The sequence below is a fragment of the Triturus cristatus genome, chromosome 6, assembly GCF_964204655.1.
Source record: "Triturus cristatus chromosome 6, aTriCri1.1, whole genome shotgun sequence".
In the NCBI taxonomy this organism is placed as follows: domain Eukaryota; kingdom Metazoa; phylum Chordata; class Amphibia; order Caudata; family Salamandridae; genus Triturus; species Triturus cristatus.
The window spans coordinates 1,327,997,339-1,328,019,366 of NC_140589.1; the positions used below are offsets into that span (position 1 = coordinate 1,327,997,339).

Here is a 22,028-nt window from a genome sequence, read left to right on the forward strand (position 1 = left end):
ACTAGGCAAATGGAAGCACAACAAGATTCTGGCATCTAATTTTTTTAGCATAACTTGTTGTAAGCACTTTTAGGGGAAAGATGCTTCCAAAGGATATATCTGAAAAGCAGCCAAATAGGTGAAAGGTAGAAATTTGTCTCGAAGGAAGCATATATACCCCCCTTTTTCAAACTCATGCACAGAAAGGGTTTTTGCCCCCTTACAAAAGCCTTTTCGTACATTTTAGTGTTTCTTATGAAATGTACTTATTTGAAGGTGAAAATGCCAGATCAGCAGTGATTACTATAAGATTTATAAAAAAATAATAATAAAAAAAGACAGAACTGGTTTTGAAAATAATGTCGAGTTCACTGGATACCCTGCTTTAGGAACAGCAGATTCCCATAAGTTTTTATCTGCGTAGACTCAAGACATATTTATTGGTCTACTTTGCAGAAAATACTCTAGTTTGCAGACAGTTACGTCCACTTTAAACTGAATTCTACAAACATACATTTAAATGTTGGTATAAGTACCTCGAAAAACAGAACAATTTGATTTAAATTTTATAGAGCATGACATTGCCCGAAGGCGTTTTAGCGCTAAGCATCTGCATGAAAGCCGAGACTATCCACCGCCTATATCTACAAGGAAAGTGTAACTTAACCAGACGTGTTCTGAAAATCTGCAGATTGTGCTTTCCTCTCAAAGGCAAAAGGCATTTGGTTCCAGAGCTTAGAGGTGAAATGAACCAAGCTTTTACCTCCCCAAGAAGCTTTTAAAATTTATTGAACCACTACTTTTTAGGCCAAGGATGATCCTGGGGTTTCAGTTAGGAGCACACCAAGTGGATTTTCTCCTGAGTCCACGCCTGCGAGATTGAGAGCTTAATGTGCTGTGCCAAGTGCCTAAAACGAGACTCTTTAACGGGAAGCTAATGTAATTCCTCCTTTGCTTTCAAGACTGGTTTAAACTGTCTGATGTTCCAAATGAGTAAGACAGCTGCATTCTGTAATCTTTTGGAATGAAGCGGTGACTGATTTCTGCAGATTATGTGGTATGAAAGTAAAAGTCTTCTTTAATGTTTTAAAAATAAAGAAACAGGAAGACGTGAGCCGATTGGTCTGATCTGAGGAAGGCAAATTCAGAATAAAAAAAATGATTCCGAGGTTCCTGACTTTTAATACTTGGGTAAGGAGAGGGTAGAGGGTCTGCGGCCACCAGGGTTTATCCGTCTTTTGGGAGTTTAGCTTAAGGCAGTGGCTGCTCATCCAGTTTACTACCTCTCAAACAGTTTAAACAAGAGGGCACCTCCTCCATGTCGCTAGAGATACATACCACTATTTGGGCATCATCCAAAAAGGAAGTAGCTGAAAAGCTCCTTATAAAAATTCACAAGTGAAACCACATTAATAATAATGTGCGACTTAACGAGGACCCTTGTGGTACCCCACAAGTTAATGAGAAAGGCTTAGATGTGAAGTTTCCTAAAGAGACTGCTTGCTCCCTTTCATTAAGAAAGGAGTGGAGGAGATTGAGAGCTGAGCCCCCCAATACCTATCTCGATCAACCGTGGTTTCTGAAACGAATGGCTCCAGGTATCGAAGGCTGCTGATAAATCCAAAAGGACCACTGCCGCCTTGCTACCTTTATCCATGATGTCCCCAATCTCCTCAATAACTACAACCAGAGCAGATTCTGTGCTGTGCAATTTCCTAAAGCCGAACTGGTCTCTATCCAAGTTATCATTTTGATCCAAATATATTCAGAGAGCAATTTTTAAATGTCTCTAGTATTTTCGCTGGCACAGGGAACCGCAAAGATAGTCCAGAAGTTATTTTCTTCATTTGGATTTAAAGTTTGTTTTTTGAGTAGTCGAAGGATGGGTGCTATTTTCCACTCAATACGAAAAACATCATCATTAAGGCATGGAGTTAACAGCATGGTCAATAGGTTAAAAATACATTCTGCTATTTCATGAAGCCCCTTAGGAGGGCACGGGTCAGTTAGAGCACCAGATTTAGTAAGCTTTTACAACTGGACAACTCGCTCCTTCGTAAGCGATTAAATGTTGCATAAGGTTAGGTGAGTGATGTCTGATCGACTATCCACTAAGGGTGGGAAGATGGCATTCCAACTTACAATTAAGACCCTATATACAGTTTCGACTTTGTTTAGTAAAACTTCAGCTAAGCTGTTGGTGGGGTTAAAATACTGGCAGGAGGAGGGCTCGCGATATCTGTACCGTATGGAACAGTTCACTAGGAGAGTTACTGGCGGAGTTAATTTTTTCTGTGAAATGGCTAGTTTTTTTTCTTTTTATGGTATTTTTATACTCCTGAATTATCAGTTTTATTTGGTTCTCTTCTAAGGAGCGACTACTCCAGCAGACGTTTTTTGGTCATCAGCATATCTTTTTCAAATCCCTAATCTTAGAAGAATACCAGGGGGCCAACAGGAGAGATCTGTGGTTTTTAACCTTCTTTATCAAGGCCAGTTTTTTTACTGGATTTTTTATCGAATTGAAATAACTGGAGGCAGCTTCATTTGTATCACAGACAATGAAGGGCGAGTGGCCTCAAAGATTCCAATCAACTCGCTCCTGATACATTTTTTTCAGGGCCTCACAGCATTTTCCTTGCGTATCGTTTACCAATAATTTATTTAGAATTATATTAAGACTAAATTGCACAGCCATGTGATCGGGAGGTTGTCCTTCACTGGTAACTGGATGATTGGAAAAAATTCAGTCTAGGGTATAGCCTGCGATGCATGTCAGGGAATTCACCAACTGGTTCAGATTGTCAATAAGTGCTTTGGATTCTTTATTGGCTGAATTTGTAGGAGCACCTTTCAAAACATCACATACCGTTTGACCAAGATGCGGATGGGATCAGTCATAAACTTGTTGGTCATCTCCAGGATTTCATGAGGCAGTGTGGCACTGATCAGACAAACCTGTGTTGCAGGTGGTAAATATCGATATACGTCATAAATCTGTTCTTTGAAACCTAATAAAGAGAGACATTTAATGATAAATTAGCAAAGACTACAGAATGCTGATAAATGTTTTGTGTCACAGAAGCATGTAATAAAATGTTTGTTAGAACACAGATGAACTAAACATATTCACCTTCTAAAGAATTGTAAAGGTTTAGAAATCACATGTATCTGGTGTGTGTGTGTGTGTGTAATTGTGTACCAGTAGCTCACCAGTTAGCATGCCATCCTTCATGGTTTAATTATAAATATGACCCTGGAATAATGTGCATCCTTCCATTCCAAAAGCTAGTCTTAAGTTCATGCTCGAATCTAACAAAGAAATTTCCAGCAGGTTAGAAGGCCAAGCCAAAGTGTTGGAATTGCAACTGTCATCAATAGCCACATACCTTTTGTGCAGCAGCAGCTCAAACAGTTTGCACATTGTCAGCAGCTGTTACCCATCAAAAACAACGATTCCTATTTCAAAAATCTTCCACAAAAATTATACAAACAGTATGAATTAAAGAATAGGAGATCTACACCAAAATCAAGTCGTAGAGGAAGGCCATGTAAGGCACACAGGTCAAACAATAAGAACCTATTATCAAGTAAATAATGCAATGCCACTATTACCTCAATAGAGTAAACTATGTTTCCATCAATTGCCCCCTGCAAACAAAAGGAGAGTCACGATAAATCTCCTGTAAACATACATAACCTGTTCTCAAATCAATATACCACATCCTATGGCAGCAGCAGGAGACCACCATTAAATCAGAGGGATGCTCCTGGAGTTTAGACATTACTGCACCACACCAAAAGACCCAAATTGCATTGCTAAACTGCTGTGCTAACAGCAAGAAAGGGTTGGCCACAGTATATTGGCATCATGTACTAACTTGCACTATTCTGTTGATTTCATCTTGAAAGGCTACACAACAGTGAAGAAGGAACCGTGAAAGAATTGGTATAATGCAACATTCTGTCAAAAGAAAAGGGAATATTTAATGTATGTGAAAATAATTTGTCCTTCTTTGTTATGGAAAGAGAATGAAAACTTCATTAATAAGGAAAGAAAACAATAGCAAGGCTTTTGGTTTTAACATCAGTCACTGACCTCACGTGACTTTTCATTTAACACTTCTAGCGATAGTCACAAAACTAGTGGAAGACTTCCAAAGTACTGTAAAAGTGCTCTGCAGAAAACCAGAAACTAAAAATAACGAGGGCGCTGGACATACAATTAAAAGGTTTTAATACAAACGTTCGACTGCCCTCTTGCTCTCTTTGAAAACGGGATGCAACAGTAGTCAGATTCTAAATTGTATTGGAGTTCTGCTTCAATTGTACTTTCTCCCTTCTCTGTATAATCATCATCTTCATTCCTACCCTCTCTGCGTATGGCAGTATGGAGAATGAAGGTAATTGCTTTGTGCAGTCTTAGCCACACCCGCAACAAATCAAACAAGGTAGAATTCCTGAAGGGTTCGGGTACTTGGTCCTACTGGCCAATAAGAGTTTCACCTCACTTTTGACACATTGACCCTGGAGAGTAAAATACACACACACAAAAGCTATACTGAAAGATACACTAGGCAATGTAGAACAGATGCAGAGGTGAAAAACTATATGCGGTGCGGATTACAGAACATAGGCATGTGCATATTCAAACATGTAGGCAGGCTTCTACGCCCTCAAATAAGTGAGCATTAAAAGAATGACTGGAAGAAATGCAAGGCAATTGGCTATCGACAAATGAAGAATCCTTACAAATAACCAACCCTGGGCGTAGTTCCCTAGTGTACTGTGCATAACGCTGTTCGCACTGATTGCACAGTGCCTGATGCTTGTACGCACTGTGCAATCCTTGCAAACGGCATCTTGCACAGTACAAGCGGTCGATTTCTGCCGCTCGAGTAGATTTGTACTCGAGCTGCAGCTTTCTCAACGCGGACTGGTAGTTTCTCATCGAGAGCGGTCGCGAGCATGCGCGACCACTCGGAATGAGAAACCTGACCTCCCAGTGTGGAGAATCTCGCCAGGAGGTTTATTTTCCACGCTTGCGATTGGCAAATTGATGTTGCTGATCGCGGACGAAGAAAAATTCTCGCCAGGATTTTATTTTGCTCGCTCGCGGTCACCAACTTGACGTTGAGGGCCGCGAGCAAGCAAAAAATGCGCGCTACGCGTTTTTGCACTGTGCTACGTGCAATTCGCATAGCGCGTATTTGCGAAAACTAGACAAAAGTTGAGATGCCTTACCAAAATGCTACAATCAAATCCTTTCAATGACCAACACCTCGGTCTGGAGGACACGGTTCTAAAAATAGTCATAATTTGACAGTTTTCACCAATGTAATAGGTTAAAAAACTTTTGGAGTCCTAATGTCAAGAGAAATGTGTTTTTTTTTAAAAATCCTACTAACAATATCACAGGTTTGAAAGCAGGAAAGGGGGGGATCATTTGGGTACGAAGACATTGTTTTTAACATTCCTGTCTCACCAACCAAACACACTGCCAGCATGCTTCACTTTTGGCAGTCCAACTGTTTAGTGTTAATTGTCGTCGGTTACGGAATACCTCGTACACCAAGGATGACGACGCCTTGTTTTGAAAAAATTGATTTATTAGTCGACAGCCGACTAATAAGTCAACTTTGTTCAAGACAAGGCGTCGTCATCCTTTGGTGCACGAGGTATTGGGAATATATATATGTCTGCTCCAATTCACCGTTCCAGGTGCACTCGCGGACGGGTGCTTTGATCGCGGCGATGTACCGCAAAAGTATACCAGCTCCTTCTTCCCCCCCCTATATATCAACGAAGAGCACTCACGGGGGGTTATGTTTAGAGTCTGTTTATTGAGAGCAAAACGGACGCGTTTAGGCGGTTGCCTTTCTCGTTATTTTTTTATGTTCTCGTACGTCGAGCGAAAACCATGGATTTTTTTTTTTTTTAATATCCAAACTCCTGCTCCCATTACACATTACACCTGAAAGCAATACTTCCAAGGCAATTCCACAAAAGAACGCTCATTCATTGCGGCAAGTTCCAAAATGTTTATTCAGCCCAACTGTTGCGGTTGTGCCAAATAAACATTTTGGAGGTTGCCGCTATGTCCGGAGGGAGCCCCCTTTTGTAGGATTGCCTTGGAAGGAATATATCTATATAAAAATATACATATACACAGTTTCATCCTGCACTTCTGCCATTAAAGAGCTAGAAACAGCACTCTTACCCAATCTAATGGTATGCAATTTACTGACCTTAAAAGAACAGAAGGGAGGGATGATTTTTCTGGGGTTCAGTCTCAACACAGATCACCACATATCTGAGCCCCACACATCTATCTCACTGACCCATCCTCTAAGCTATAGAAAACGAGGCAGCCATGTAACAGATTTCAAGTGCTAAAGATTCATTAACAAAAAAAAAAATTTAATTGCGCCACAAAATGTGCATACGAACCTTTATTGAGCATCTCATCTGCTTCATCTAAAACCAACATTTTAATAGCACGTGTTCTCAAACTTCTGCGACGAATCATATCTGCAGGGAAAAACACCATTTGGCTTATCACCAAGACATTTGACACAAAGCATAGACCTTGCATCTATTAACAGGACAAAGCTATTCTAAGCACCAACTTTTATCAGACAAACTAATATTTTAAACCTCACCTTGTTGTATACCAAAGTAAGACCTATTCCCTGTACTAGATCTAAGAACGGTCCTGGAAAATTAAAATTTCCTCCACAAAGCAAGCAACTAGTAACTCAAGAAACAATGCCAATTGTGTTTTGGAAAATCCACCTGCAACTCCATGTTATGGATCCTCTGAAATTTTCCCAGTATAATGCCTTTCAAGAATTGTGCTAGTTACATATCCGTATTGTACCCAAATATTTAATACATGAATCTGGGATTAGACTATTTAAAAAGCATCCACTGATTTGCAGCACACCATCAAAACGCTTACCAAACACACGACCAGGGGTTCCAGACACAACATGTTGCCCATAATCCAGCTTTCGGATGTCTTCTCCCACGTTTGTTCCTCCTATACACGAGTGGCACTGCACATTCATGTAGTCACCTAGAGCTAGGAGGACCTGGGCAAAAACCCCCACGCCAAAATAAAAAATAAAAAAGTTAGACAGCGACGGAGCATCCACAAAACATTTTCTGAAATATTAAAGCATTTTTTTCTGCCTTTGGAAATAGTAAGAAAAATAAACTGCAAAGACAGACCGATAACTAAGCGTATCATGATTAGAAGTTAATCTATTTCCCTTCAATCAAGACTCAAGATACTTACTAGAAGCAAGTACTGTGAATCTGAAACGGGGCAGAATTTTAAGGTGACAGCTACAAGCCATTCTGTCTACCTCCATGCACCTCACGACACAGGAGTCATGTGGGCTCAGCTATTTCCAGAATTTTGGCTATCAGACATATTGTTCAAGTCAAGGACTATCTTCATTACTAGGCAGCTCTATGGAAATTAACTCATTTACTGCGGCGTCCCAGGGCTCCATTTACCACCACACAGCAAATTTGTTGCCAAGTACTCTTATTTGGATCTTGATTTTCAAAACGGTATTGTGAACAAGCAGGCGATTTTCTCTGTCTTGATAAAAATGCATGCATACCTCCCTTTCCTTTGTTGCAGCTCTCTTCTAGAAAGGATAGCTTTCTACTTGGCTCACTGCGGAGCCAATATACAATCCTATTTGGCCACCTTTAAACTGCCCATCTATAAACTGCCCTGACCTGCGCATACCTGCACCAGAAGACCCCCCCCCCCCCCCCACCCCTACCCATAAAACCCAAGGACAATGACAGAGAAATGCATTTTTCTAGGATACACTGGAGAGAGCCTGCACATTGGTGTACAGCAGGAGTTTACAAGAAGCAGACGCTTTGAAGGGGCTGTCATTCCACAGGCTAGTGTCAAGCCAGTTTCCTGAAGACCTTTGCTGCTATGTACAGACTGGGAAAGGGAAAGATGACTATACTGCAAAAAGAGGAACCTAGCACTGAACAGCAGGAAGCTCTGCACAGAACTCAGTCAAGAGCACACTGGAGAACCAATACAGCCTGGGAACCACAAGATTCCTACGTTCTACCTAGTGGAGACAAAGCCCACAGATCACCCACTGGCTGGGTCATGGAGTTGCAATGTAAGGTGCTTTACTGGTACATGCTTAATTAGCATTCGCTCCATAGAGGACATGTAGACACAAATGCTGTACCCTAAAGTGCCCCATATCTGTCCTCTAAACCACAGAGGCCAGATGATTCTACTAAATCGGACCACTGGGTAGTTTTCCACAGGCTGCAACTGGCAATGCAAATTGTGTTCTAGTCCGTGTAATTCCTCAGAAATCACAGTTTAAGTTCTCGACCGTTCCCCAACTCCAAAAATACAGTTACACGTTGGACTGAAGCAGCACAGGGATCTAATGGGTTCCTGCAGTCACATGAATGCTCCATCCAACTGAGAAAAACATGACTAGCCGTTTGTGATTTAAACTCCCAATGTCTGGCACCCCATGGGGACTACTACAAGTGGATTTCGATCCACTACCACCACTTACAATTTGAGATCAGTTGGGTTCTCAACTGGTCTCCAACTGCACTGTGTCCCTGGATGAACAACAGTTACTGATTTGCGGTTGCCACTGAACCGGACACAGAGGTGCTACGTACACAAACTTCTCCAGTTATATTTCCCAACATTTTACAACCTCTTTTCTGAGCCAAATTCAAATTTGAATGTTAAATGGGGTTAAGTGGACCCCAGAGAATTTTGCAGAACAGAAAAATGTAGTTAAGGAATGTGCTGAGGTTTTTGCAATTAGAGAGTTTTTCAAGAAGGGACTAACCTCACCTTGACCATCAAGATCAGAAATTTGAAGACACAGTTTACACACCATTTTTCCAGTTTAAATCCAAGGTGGAATATTTAGAGAATGAGGCAAAAAGCCTTAAGGTCAGAATTTGGGGGGCGCCTAATCACTACACTAATGAGGGGCTACAAGAGTAGCTGCTAATCACAGTGACAACAATCTTCACTCATCTCCTCACGAAGGGTCAATCTAGCACAACTGTAGAAAGACCACGCTGTTGGCAGAACAGAGTGACTCCAAGCACTGTAAATTTGTTCATTCAACAGCAATCCAAATGTACCCCACCCCGAGTGGAAAAAATACACATCTTCCTGAATCAATAAAAGTAACTCCAATGGAGGGAATGAAACTATGGTAAGCCAAGAAGAAACTCGGCGAGTGCTTCTACTGTGGTTCCCAATTAGGATGAGGTGTCTCCTGTGACTACTAGTTTTGATGTGTGATCAAGAGTTGCCTTTGTTGATATTCCCAAGGTGGAAAATATTTTCCGGAAAGTACCAGGTAACTGAAGGAGATATTGATAGGGACACATTATTGGGGTACTTTGATGTAAGATACATGTTCCCTGCGCTAGTTACCATCATTCAGTAGCAACATTTTAGTTAAAAAAACAACATTGCAAAAAGCACATAACTAATTCAATGATGAAAAATTGCCAAATACCATATTGATAGAAGAATTCTTAAATGAACAAAGTTCTTTAAAAGAAAACATGCAGCCACACTCTCTTCAGCAGCAAAGTACAACAGGAGCATAGTTAACAATGTTGTTGGTGTTTGACCTTAAGTCAATGAAAGCAGCAAACAGTTAGACTTCTCGCTTTACAATATAAACATTGCTTGCCTTTTGGAGAACTATCTAAAGCCAAACAGACTAGTGTTATCCCGAGACTGTAACAGCAGTCACAAATGAACCACATCTCAAATCAACTTCACAACTGCAGCAGGAGGGCAGAAGATTGTGTACAATAGGAGGCGGCATGTGCACAGATGTACACAACATACGTCCACTTAGAGGGCACAAAATCCAAAACACAGATCATGGCACATAACTTTACTGAGTTATACAGAACATCAGCTGTTCATAATCTATTTAACAAAAATAATGAGACGTAGGTATATAGTAGCACCGAACTATGGAACATTCAACATGAAAGCAATAGTGCAATGACTATATAGAGAGACACTAATGGGAGAAACCAACAGAGGACAGAGAGCACAGGCAAGAATTCAGAATATGTACAAAAAGTTCTAAAGAAATGTAGGACATGAAGAAGAAACATCTTATCACTTCCTACATGTTTAGAGTTACAACCAAGTTAAATCAATTTACAGGAGCTTACACCTCTGACCAAGTTCAAAACAATTTTTAATAGGAAGTGTCTAAACCTTTAAAATATTTTTGTTTTAATCAATTATTTAATTTGATATCTACTATGGATTTATAAAGAAACTAAAGCAGAATTACAAGGAGAGTAAGAACATGCAGTTTAGCACTTAGCATTTTTACCTTCTGTATCTGACCAGCCAGTTCTCTTGTTGGTGCCAGGATTAATGCTTGGGTTTCACGTACCTTTACACAATAAAACAAAATTTAAAATAATGTACACTTAACATTCCAGCACATTAGGCTTGATAGCGTAGTATACCATGTCAGATCTAACAATACTCAATTTTAAAACTACCTTACCAAAAATCAGCAGCCTAAGATTACACATGTCTGACATCTCTTTACACTAGCACTTTCTAAATTAAAGGAAGGGCTAATACACGGAGTGCTTTAAATGAAAATCAAATATTTTGAACTTTACAGTGCAAATGAGGACTAATAAATATGCTGCATTTCCCGGGGTAGCTAATATCTGTCCCATATGTGCCACAGGATGTGGAAGCCTGGAACCCAATAGAAAACAACATAGCTCAACTGCACAAATGAAAAGGTAGTCATTTATTCAAGTTAAAAAGTCGCTGTGGTTAATTTGTGTTTGTTAAATTAGGAACTCGTGCTGTTTTGCTAAAGCTGTGACCTTTGAAAGGGTTTGTGGCAGAGATATTCATATGAAATGTATTACATTACCTGAATGTCCAGGCACTGAAGAACAGAAACGCAAAACGTTGCAGTCTTGCCAGTACCAGACTGTGACCTGGAAAAGGGGGAAATATTTGTAAACTAAGGAACACTATTATTGAGGAGTGTTACAGGAAGACAATGTCAAGCAAGCAGGAAGTGTACATTTTCCCCTGCAGCGCTAAAGTAGGCAGTTTCCAGACAATGGGGTTATTATATATATTTTTTTTAAAACAACAACAAAAACAAAGTTGTGTAATTTCCTTTTCCGTACTTAGTGAGGCTGCTGTAGCATCTATAGATACAACCCAATTTCCTAAGGACTAGGTATTATTCCACGAACTGATGTACAAAGTCTTGCCCTTCTGTTTTAAATCAAATCTTTTCCTTCAACCAAGTTTACTTTTTTTCAAATCTGCTTATATAATCTAACTGCAAAACTTCTACCACCTTCCACAAAAGTGAATATTACAATAGCACTACATCAAACTGGAAAGCACAACATGAACAAGTCTCAGCTTCAGCCAGAAGAGGTCTTAAAAATACCATGTGGCAGAAAAGGCATTATACTTCATGGTACCTGGACTGCCGACCACAAGGAAAGTAGTCTACACTTTGTACTTACTGGGGGAGCCATTTTAGAGTCAGCCAAAGTGGTACCACTGTTACGACAGCATGTTCATAAGGCAGATGACATGAATGCTGCACAATAACAGCGTTCAATGCCCCCCTAACATGCGCCAGTGAGGCATGATGTACACAGAACCGTACTGCCTCTCTGATTTGGAGGGTAGTCTACCATCAGACACATTAATACAAAACACAGGTCTAAGATCTTAGAATAGAGATCAGTAAATGTAAGATCCTATCAGTTAATATTAATGGAATTTTAAATTCTAAGAAGTATGGTGCTCTTATCAGATGGTTGACATCATTCAATCCCCAGGTGTTGTTTCTACAGGAGACACATTTAAAATGTAATTCCCCTAAGTTATTTATACCGAGGTTCTTCTCTAACGCCTTTTTTGCATCGGCAGGTTTAGCTATGAAAGGAGTGGCTATTTATTTTTCTAGAAAACTCCCTTGGGAATTTTTACAGATACATAGGGATGTACATGGGAGATGGATATGGGTGGTTACTAAGCTACTGGGGAAGATCTTCAATTTTATTAATTATTAGGGTCCAGTGTTGGACGACATTTCAGCCCTGAATCAAATTAATGATCTTTTGATAGGAGCCCCCGGCCAGATTATCTGTGGAGGGGACTTTAATTGTATTCAGGACCTTAGAAAAGATACTTCTAATAAAAACAAAAAACAATTGAAACCAAATACCCCAAAATTAGTGGAAGCCATAAGACAAGAATATCAACTGATAGATCCATGGAGGGAAATCAACCCGGATAAAGAATTTTATACTTGCTATTCATATCGGTTTCGGACCGCGTCACAAATTGATTTTTACTTACATCTAGATCCCTCCAGATCGTAAAGGCCGATATTGGGTGTAATCCTTTTTCGGACCATGCCTACGTTACATTAAAAATGATGCTTGGGGGGGAGGGAGTAGGGAACGGCCTAGGTGGCAGCTGGACCGGATCCTTCTACAGGATCAGGATTGGGTGAAAGATTTTAGGAAATGGATCTCCAAGTATTTTAAGATCAATGAGGGTACAGCAGAGCCCTTCTCAGTTTGGGGTGGGTTTAAGGCAGCGGCCCGCGGCCAAATAATTGCCTTTACGGCTGCCCAATCAAACATCCGGAGGTCTAAGATAGCCGAACTCCAACTCCAGTCGCTTCCTAATCAGCTTGAACAGGCAAGAATTGGCATTGAGGGATTTTTTTGTTCTAGAAGAGATCTGTAGTTCACAAATATTTCAACAAAAAGTTTACGAGGAAAGTCAACTAATTGGTAAACTTCTGGCCAATTCAACCAGGAAAAAACAAGAAGCAGCCATTATATCGAAAGTGCTCGATCCTCAGACTGGTCGAGTTGTAGCTAATAGTGCCGAGATCCCTCAGGTCTTCCTAACACATTTCCATCAACTTTACTCGACTGAATACCTTGTGGAGGAAGAGCAGATCAAGGAATATTTTATGAATATGAACATCCCTAAACTCTCAGATAACCGGATCAGTATAGTGGGATCCGATGTGGAATCTGCCGAGATCATGGCTGCTGCTAGAGCAACAGCTGGGGCGAAAGCATGTGGATAGGATGGCTTCCCTATTGAATATTATAAAGTTTTTAGGAGAATTGATCATGCCCCTGAAGAATTTAATTATATAAAAGAGGGAGGCTTGGTTCACACATGCTTTAAACAATCAATAATTGTATCCTTTGTTAAAAAAGATAAAAATCCAGCGGATGTTAATTCTTATAGGCCCATCAGTCTTCTGAATTCAGATACTAAGATTCTAATGAAAGTGTGGGCAGGGCGCTTTTTGTTTGCCGCCCAAGAGACAATTCATAGTGATCAGACTGGTTTTATTGGAGGTAGATCGATGACGGCAAACACACAGTTTTTAATACATGCCTTGGACTATTTTAATACAAATTCTATCCCGGCAAGTATTGTTATGGTCGACGCTGTGAAGGCTTTCGACCTAGTGAATTGGAGTACCTTGTTCTTTGCCCTTGGACGGTTTGGGTTCCCAGCCCAGGTCGTTAACATGCACTGCAATATTTATCAGGGGGCCACGGCCCAGGTAATTATAAACTCGAAACAAGCAGGGACTATAAAAATAAAACGTGGGACCAGGCAGGGTTGTCCGCTGTCGCCCCTGCTTTTTACCTTTTTTATAGAGCCTCTTGCAATTAAATTACGAAACAATCCTGCTATCCAAACACCTATTTGTGGCATGCCTATGTTGAAACTTTTCGCAGATGACATAATTTTATATTTATCTCCAGATAAAGACAATCTTGAAATTGTTTTAAGGAAATTCAAGAACTTTGAGTTAATTGGCGGTTATAAAATAAATGCAAATAAAACCGAAGTTCTCGCCCTTAATACAAATGTAAATTCCTTTCCAACTTGTTTAAGAAGGCAAGCAACTAACCTTGATCCCATCAGATATCTTGGGATATATGTGTCTAGCCAGTATCAACAGCTATATAAACTGAATTATTTAAGAATGAGGGAGAAAATCAAGAAACTTTTGGAACAATGGTTGATACTCCCCTTATCGATAGTGGGTAGAGTTTCCTTAATTAAAAGGTCTATACTTCCGCTGTTAATATTTCTCTTTTCTAATGTCCCAATCAAAATAAATGTCTTTTTTTTTTTAGAGAATTAGAAACCTTATTTAGAGAATTTGTCTGGGGAAAGAAAGTACCAAGGGTAAAGTTGACAGTGGTCCAATTACCCATTGCACAAGGGGGGTTAGCTTTGCCTCATTTGAGAACTTACTATGAAGCAGCTTTTCTAGACCTAGTGTCTGGACTGATGGGATCTAAATGTACTAAAGATAGCTTCTTTTTAGATCGTATGATTCAAGAATCAGATTCACAAACTAGAGTGTTTTTAAAAACTTCCAAATTTTAAAAAAAAAAACAGGTATAAGACATTGAAGGATCTTGCTTTTAGACTTCAGTCGTTTTTAAAAAAGACGGGCTCTTCTGCTCTCCATTATTTAAAGTTGGGAGAAGCCTCTAGTCTTGGCCTTCGGTTTCGATTAAGACACCTTAATAATTGGAAAAGCTGTGGACTATCTAAGCTAAGACATTTCATAATCCAAAACAGGGTGATTTCCTGGTCAGAGGTAATGGTTAGGGTGGAGAGCCATTTGAAACCCTCCTTTGAATATCTGCAAATTGCTCACTTTCTAAAAAACACGAGTGGCATTTTTGACGCCCCAAATCAACTGGTGGTAGCCCTTTATGGGGCCAGTGTGAGTGGTGTGGGGAACTGTTACCGTTTGCTATATAAACAGGGTCAAGAGTCTGTCCTAGAGAGCCACTTGGCTAAAATAGATCGTGAGACAGGGTGTACTTTTTCATTGAATGATTGGGAGGCTCTGTGTCTTTTAGGAAATAAATCATTGCGTGCTGCAAATTTTAAAAGGATGTCCTTCCTATCCCGGTGGCTTTCATACGTAACTCCGGCTGCTTTAAAAAAAAGATTTCCAGGAGTGGAAAATAATTGCTTTCGTAGCCAGGCTGTTGGGGAAGGCGGATGGCACCATATCTTTTTTTCCATGTCCACGGTTGAGGCCCTTTTGGGAGGCAATTTTTGCAGATATTAGGTTAATAATCGGGAAGACTGTTTTGGTAGAGGCCGAGGCAGCTTTATTTGGATATTGTGGGGACAAAGTGAGGTTAACAGGGGCTGAGAAAGCTTTTTTATTCATTTCTTGTACGGTAGCCCGCTCCTTAATTTTACAGAATTGGAAATCTAGTGACGCCCCCTCTCATTTGAAATGGTTCAATAAAATGAAGAGGTCTCGAAAATTTGAAGAAGCTTATGCTAGACTGATCGGGGCCATTAGAAAATTTGAAATAAATTGGAAGATTTTTATGGATTTAGAAAAGTTAAGAGAGGGACTTGAACACTGGTTTTATATTTTGGATATTGTAGCCATCTGGCATTGTATTTTGGATGCATTTGCACTTTCTTCACTATTGCACTTTATTAGATCGACTTACGGTTATTTTGGATTAACGAGGGTAACAGCCGTCTTAGTTGATCTTGACGCCGGAATGATAAATGTTATTTGTGATAAAAATGCACTTGCACTTTAATGGATATTGCACTTTAGAACCATTTGCAACCACGTGGGTTGCCGCACTTTAGGCTACCTAGCTTGCATATTGCTAATTAGAAGCTATTGTATTTGTTTTACTACATTTTTTTATTTTTAATGATCTGAAGTTGATTATGTATTTTTGTATCTAATGCCTTGCTCAATAAAAAAATATACAACAAAAAAATACAAAACACAGGCATGTCATTAGCTTCTTGTAATTATCTAATGAAGTTAAAAACTAGATTAATGGTCAAGCTTGGGAGCTTGAGAGGTGACTGAGCAAGAAGACATGGTAGCGCAGGCAACCACCTTAATTGCCACCTGATAAAGAAAAATACTAAACAAAAGCCAGTTTGGGAAGACTCTTCAGGGTCTAAACACGACCATTATGCTGATGGTTCCATGGCTAAAATCGTAGCCTCAAAACAGATACTTCCCTATTCCATCGATTGCCATCAACTCGAATCAAATCAACTTTCTTCGGTTTCATGTGATAAAACCATAAAAGCACAAGGTAGAATACAATACAATACATAAAATCCAGAAGGGAACATACCGGGTTTAAACATAGTATATAAAAAAAATATATAGTTACCAAATCTCCACACACACAAAATACCTGCTAAACAATTTTGGGCTTAATCAAGTTGTTAGTTAAAGGGCTAGTGGAGCAAGGTAAAGTGCATGGTGCCAGGAATAATGACAAGGGTCAGGCAAGTTAATCACAGCAGGCCATAAGCCTAACTGTGGATTTTAAAAAGTTAATCACATAAAAAACAGTGTTACCCATCAACATTGGAAAAAATATAGAAGCGGGCCTTACTGGTCTAAAATTGGCCCATTTCAAAATAGGAATTAAAAAGGGTTTTCTGGGCGTATCATAAAATGGGCAAAACATCGTGAAATGAACCATGTCCTGCAGAGATGTACCATCGCAGCCACAGGACTGACGAGTTTGCCCTTTGTTCTGACCCCTGGGATGGGCAAGAAGAAGATAGAAAATATCAAACCGAAATCTGGGCAAAAGAAAAACGGTCATATGAGTTTGTGAACCCCAGCAAGTACAGCTCCACCATCGTAGTGGCCCTTAACATGATGAAGCGACAGACGCTGGGCTTCAGGAGCTCCTTCTCCTCCCTTGCCATTGTATGGCATGCAAGGAAGCCAGTCTTAATGAGGGGTAGATCTTTCTTATTCGTCGCATCGGGTTGGAGAAAAGGTCTCCTCTTCCCAAACTTGTACGGCTCCTTTCTACGTATTTAAGCCATGGTACCCAGGCTGCGTAATCGAGAGCCAGACAATCAGAATTGCTTTATTTAGGGAGGTCCCCTTCCCAACAATTTTTTAGCCACAGACACACAAGGCAGAATGCTATTAGATCAGAAATGTAGGGCATGCCTAGCTGTTCATGAGCAGTGAAAGAGGGAGCACCCTGAGGAACAGATAAAATACGTTTCAGAAATTTGTTTTCCGCAATTTGGAGGTCGTCCGTGTAAGTGTACCCCCAAATTTCACTGCTGTAAAGGTCCTTTGAAATACACTTGGCCCTATAGAGCTTTAAAAGGGCCCCCACCAGTCTTTTATCCAGTCTAGCGGCAAAGTTCAAGATGGCTGCAGTCTCCCTAATGAGGTCATTTCTCTTGTGGGCGAGTTGGAACCCGCAGTTTATTTTATCATCTAAAAGTACCCCCAAATAGGAGAACACGCTTGACTTAGGAATCAGTGTAAGCCCTACCCTGAAAGTATATAGCCTACTGGGCCGTGCCCCTACTTGCATAATATATGACTTGATTCTAAGCGTCAGGTCCATATCCCCCATAAATTGCGCAAAGAAGTTTATAAGCGTTTGCAAACCCAGTTCGGTTCTGGCCCTCAGAACGGCGTCATCTGCATTTAGCAGGGCCGGGAGACCCAGCCGTCCTGCCGAGGGAAGTCCGACTTGGACTCTAAGACGTTTTCTCCAAATTGTTAATGTAGAGATTGAATAAAAAAGGGGCCAAAATACAACCCTGATGGACTCCACCCCTGACGGGAAACGAGCGCGATACATTCAGGCCGGCCGAAAAACGCATAGCCACCTTAGTGTCTCAATGGAGGTCATGTAGAAAGAAGACTATGTCCCAGTCCACCCCTAGAAAAAGAAGGATCTGCCACAGTTTGTCTCTGTTCACGCAATCAACTCACATCTCCAAAATGAAACCCTCCCCAACATTCACTCATACCTGAATATGGTACAAATGTTAAGAGGAGCCCGAAAGAACGTGAAAAGAATAAATGCGCCATACTACACGCACCAATGTTACTCTGTGGTGTAGGGTCCGACTTACTGTGCAATTACATCTCTTCCTTTGATGATCTGTTTAATAGCTCGCTGCTGGATAGCAGATGGCTTTTCAAAACCTGAAAAAGAGGATATTCAAGTAATGAAAACACTGTAAAATCAGTTCTTGCAAAAGCAATTAAAGATCATTTTTATGGATTGCTAAAAACAGAAATCTTGCGTGATCAGAGAAAAGAATAGAAAAGAATTGTGCAAACGATTTCACTTAGACCATGAGAGTTTCAGGTAAAAGTTGTAAGAGGCCCTCATGCCTACTTCAGCAATGCACAGGACACATTCGAGATATATATATATATCCAACAAAACAGGCACCCATTTGAAGAGACGCCACACAAAGCTAAGTTTCAGCTCTCTTTAGTTCATTTGACAGCCTGCCAGCAGGAAACATCAAGGAACAGCATAGCTCGGAATACTAACCTGTGTATATCTGATACTATTTATAACGCATATGTGAGTGGCTGTGTTTATCCATGTGAGTAGGTGTCCGAATTGCTCTATGGGTGTGAGTGGTTGTATGGGTGAGTGAGTGGCTTTATTGGTGTGTGAATGGGTGAGCGAGTGGATGTATGGGTGAATGAGTGACTGTCAGTGGTGTATAGGTGAATGGGTATGTCAAAGGCCATATAGGTGAGGGATGGGGAGGGAGCGTGGCTATATGAATGTGTGGCTCTATGGCTGGGTGAGTGGCTCTATGGCTCAGTGAGAGGGTGTGTGAGTGCTTGTATGGGTATGTGAGTGGTTGTATGAGGCTTATGGGGTGTGAGTGGTTCTGCAGATGATGTCATCAGTGACGTCACTGATATAATATGGGAGGTCATAAGAAGTGCATTGCAGGGGCGTAAGTTATAGTTAGCTGAAATCTGAGCCCAACTATAATGTCCCTGTAACATTTGTTTTTTTCCAGTGTCTTTCTAAGCTGTTTAAAATTGTATTTCCTAAATGTAACCTGTAAACTTTGAGAATAGGTGTGAGAGTGGCTGTATAGATAGATGAGTAGGGATAGGAGTAGATGTATGGATATGTAAGTGGGTGTGCGAGTGCCTGTATGGGTCTGTGAGAGGAATTAAGAGTGTGTGAGTGGCTGTGCAATTCCATGGGTGGGTGCATGAGCGGTGCTATGGATATGTTAGTGGGTGTGCAAGTGCCTGTGTGGGTCTATGAGTGGGTGTTAGAGTGCCTGTGTGTGTCATTCTACGAATTTTGGGCATTTGCATACTTAGGGTATTTAAAAGGGAGAACCATGGCCTCAGCTCTCACCAGGAGAAGACAAGAAAGAAATCACTTGTCAGTCACTACAGATCAGATTGCGTTCCATTAGATCGACTATGCATTCATCTCCATTATATATTTGAGACTGCTTTCCTACGTAGAATACGAGAGGAAACACATTTGATTTGCCTTCGCCAAGCGAAAAGAATATAGAAAACGTTTGTGCTTTACGGAAATGGAGCTTCATTGGGTCACTTGCTATGTTTATATTTGTAAGTGTTTCCCGTTCAGATATAATTACTGTGAAATGTGCACCATAGCCAGACTGGAACCTCCTTTTTGCCCCAGAAGAGTCCCCAGTTTTCCCAAAAACATCCACCCAAATGGAGCACTTTCATCTGGTTAATTAGCAAGTGCTACCTTTTTGGGTAAATGTCTTATGCACAAAGGTGATGGTCCCCGGGGCTGTGTAAAGCCTAGGAGGGAGCCTGCACGGCCCACCTTTTAAAAAAAAAAAAAGCAACAGCAATTGCCCCGGGGAGGTGGTGGTCCCTGGGGCCAGAGAGGGGTTGCACACCCCCTCCCTCCCTACCACTTTTTATTTATAGCTCTGGGAAGGTGGTGGTCCCCGGGCATTATTAAGCCTTTGGATGGGTGCCCCGTGTGCCCTTCATCTTAAAATTTTTATTGTGCATGCCCCCCAGGACCTGGCCCACCCAGGGCCATAGTTCTAACAAGCGCAGGAGACTGCGTTTTTTTTCTAATTTGTTGAGATATTTGCCTGGCCCCCTGTGGGACAGCAGGACCAATGCCAGGGTGTTACACTCTTGCTACCCTGCCCCCGGTTCTTGTTATTGTGTTTTCTTTTGTGATTCGGCTGAAGAGGAGTCCCAAGATGGCTGCCAACACTTCCTAGTGAACGTGTTTGCAGCCAACCATAGAAATTCAGCAATTACAGTTACTTATACTTGAGCTAACTATAACTTACCTCCCCCCCCATGCACAGCTTATGACCACACAAACTACATCACTGATGACATGGTCTGTGACATCAATGATGACATCAACAAGTAAGTGTTTTTTTAAGAGTTTATCACGGTTAAACTTATACTAATCTGCTATAAAAGTGACATTAGTACACTAGGTGAACTAGTAATGTGTGCTACTACTTCTAACATTATGTGAATGACTATCTGTGTGTGAGTGGGTATCCACGTGGCTGTAGGGGGGGATAAGTGGATGTGTGAGCGGGTGTTTGAGTGTGTGAGTGCTTGTATGTGTGAGTGAGTGGCTGTGCTGAAAGGCTGGATGAGTGAGTGACTGGGTGTGTAACTGTATAGGTGAGAGTGTGAGTGGTTGTATGGGTAAGTGACCGACTGGATGTATGAGTAACAGTATGGGTTAGTGAATTGTTTTCGGAGTGGCTGTATAGGTAAGTGAGTTGGCGGGTGGGTGTGTGTGTGATTGGCTCTATGGACAAGTGTGCCATTGTGCGAGTGCTTGTATGGGAATGGGTGTGAGAGTGGTTTGGATATCACTGATCATGTCATTAGTAATGCAATATGTGAGGTCACAAGCAGTGCGTTGTGGGGACGAAGGTTAGCACAGGTAACTAGAACTGTTGAACTTCTATGATTTTGTATGGGTGAAATCTGAGCCTAACTATAACAGCCCTGTAATCTTTGTTTTTTTCAGTGAATTACTAAGATTTTTTTAATGCTGTTTCCCAACTATAACGTGCCTGTAACATTTGTTTTTATAAGTGTGTGGGTAGAGAAAGATGAAAACTCTGGCAAGGGGGAGCAGTTTGACTGCTCCTGCTTGCTGGAAGCAGAGTGTTTGCTTTTGCTTGGTGGGAGCTGTCAAAGCTCCCACCAAGCTAAAGTAAACAGCCATGTCCCGGGGGTAGGTACCCCAGTATACAGCAGGAGCCCTGGGCGATGTCAGTCCCCAGGGCAATTAATGGCTCCAGGAAGAGAGGGTGCAGCCCACCTCCTCCCGTTAGAATGGACTGGCCCCAAGTCGGTGGTGGTCCCTGGGATGCAATCTTTTCCCTCTTTTTAAAAAACGAATTGGCACCGGAGAGGTGGTGGTCCATGGGGGTTAAAAGCAAATGCAGGAGATTGCATTTTTCTTTTTTATTCTTGGAGATATTTGCGAAAATCACCACAAATTTAAAAAACAATGCTTTTTTGCCCTGGCCGGGTCCCTCTGGGAGCCTAGGACAGGGGCTAGGGGGTAGGGGTATTCCTACACTGCCCTCTTTTCCTTTCTTTTTTTGTGTTTTTTGGGGGGCTCCGCTGAAGCAGAGTCACAAGATGGTTGCCAACACTTCCTGGTAGAAAGTGTTGGCAGACAATCAGAACTCTGCAGCTCTATGCACGAGCTCCTCATTATTCGTTAAGGCTTCACAGTCGTAGATATACAAATTTGGATTTCCTTTAATTTCTCAAAAACTACTGAACGGATTGACACCAAATAACTGAAAGCGTGATCTGAGAAACAAAAGCTATCTTTCTGCCAAATTCAGTGCAATACTGTCTAGAGGTTTGGACAGTTTTTTCACCCCCCTATTTCTTGGAACCCAAGAGAACTTACCATTTCTTAAAGCACTCTTGAGCTACGTTAAAAAAATTGCAGAGTGTAACAGAAACAATGACATTCAATAATTATTGCAAAGTGTTATATATTGTACATTTGATTAGAACTACATCCGACTTCTTGACAAAAACAATAGATCTGCTTTATATATGTTCATATGCTAACCCTTGTATAAAGTCAATGGCCCA

At 41.0% G+C, this 22,028-nt stretch overlaps 1 protein-coding gene across 1 annotated transcript in view; it reads right to left on the minus strand.

Moving 5' to 3' along the window:
- The window catches only part of EIF4A3 (eukaryotic translation initiation factor 4A3), an 82,922-nt gene that overhangs the window by 37,611 nt on the left and 23,283 nt on the right, over positions 1 to 22,028 (minus strand). Inside the window, exons 2-7 of the mRNA XM_085612326.1 lie at positions 18,017 to 18,089; positions 10,950 to 11,016; positions 10,383 to 10,445; positions 6,941 to 7,073; positions 6,430 to 6,510; positions 2,849 to 2,990 (exon numbers count right to left, since the gene is read on the minus strand). Coding sequence (XP_085468452.1) covers positions 2,849 to 2,990; positions 6,430 to 6,510; positions 6,941 to 7,073; positions 10,383 to 10,445; positions 10,950 to 11,016; positions 18,017 to 18,089 — 559 coding nt within the window. The remainder of the gene's footprint in view (positions 1 to 2,848; positions 2,991 to 6,429; positions 6,511 to 6,940; positions 7,074 to 10,382; positions 10,446 to 10,949; positions 11,017 to 18,016; positions 18,090 to 22,028) is intronic.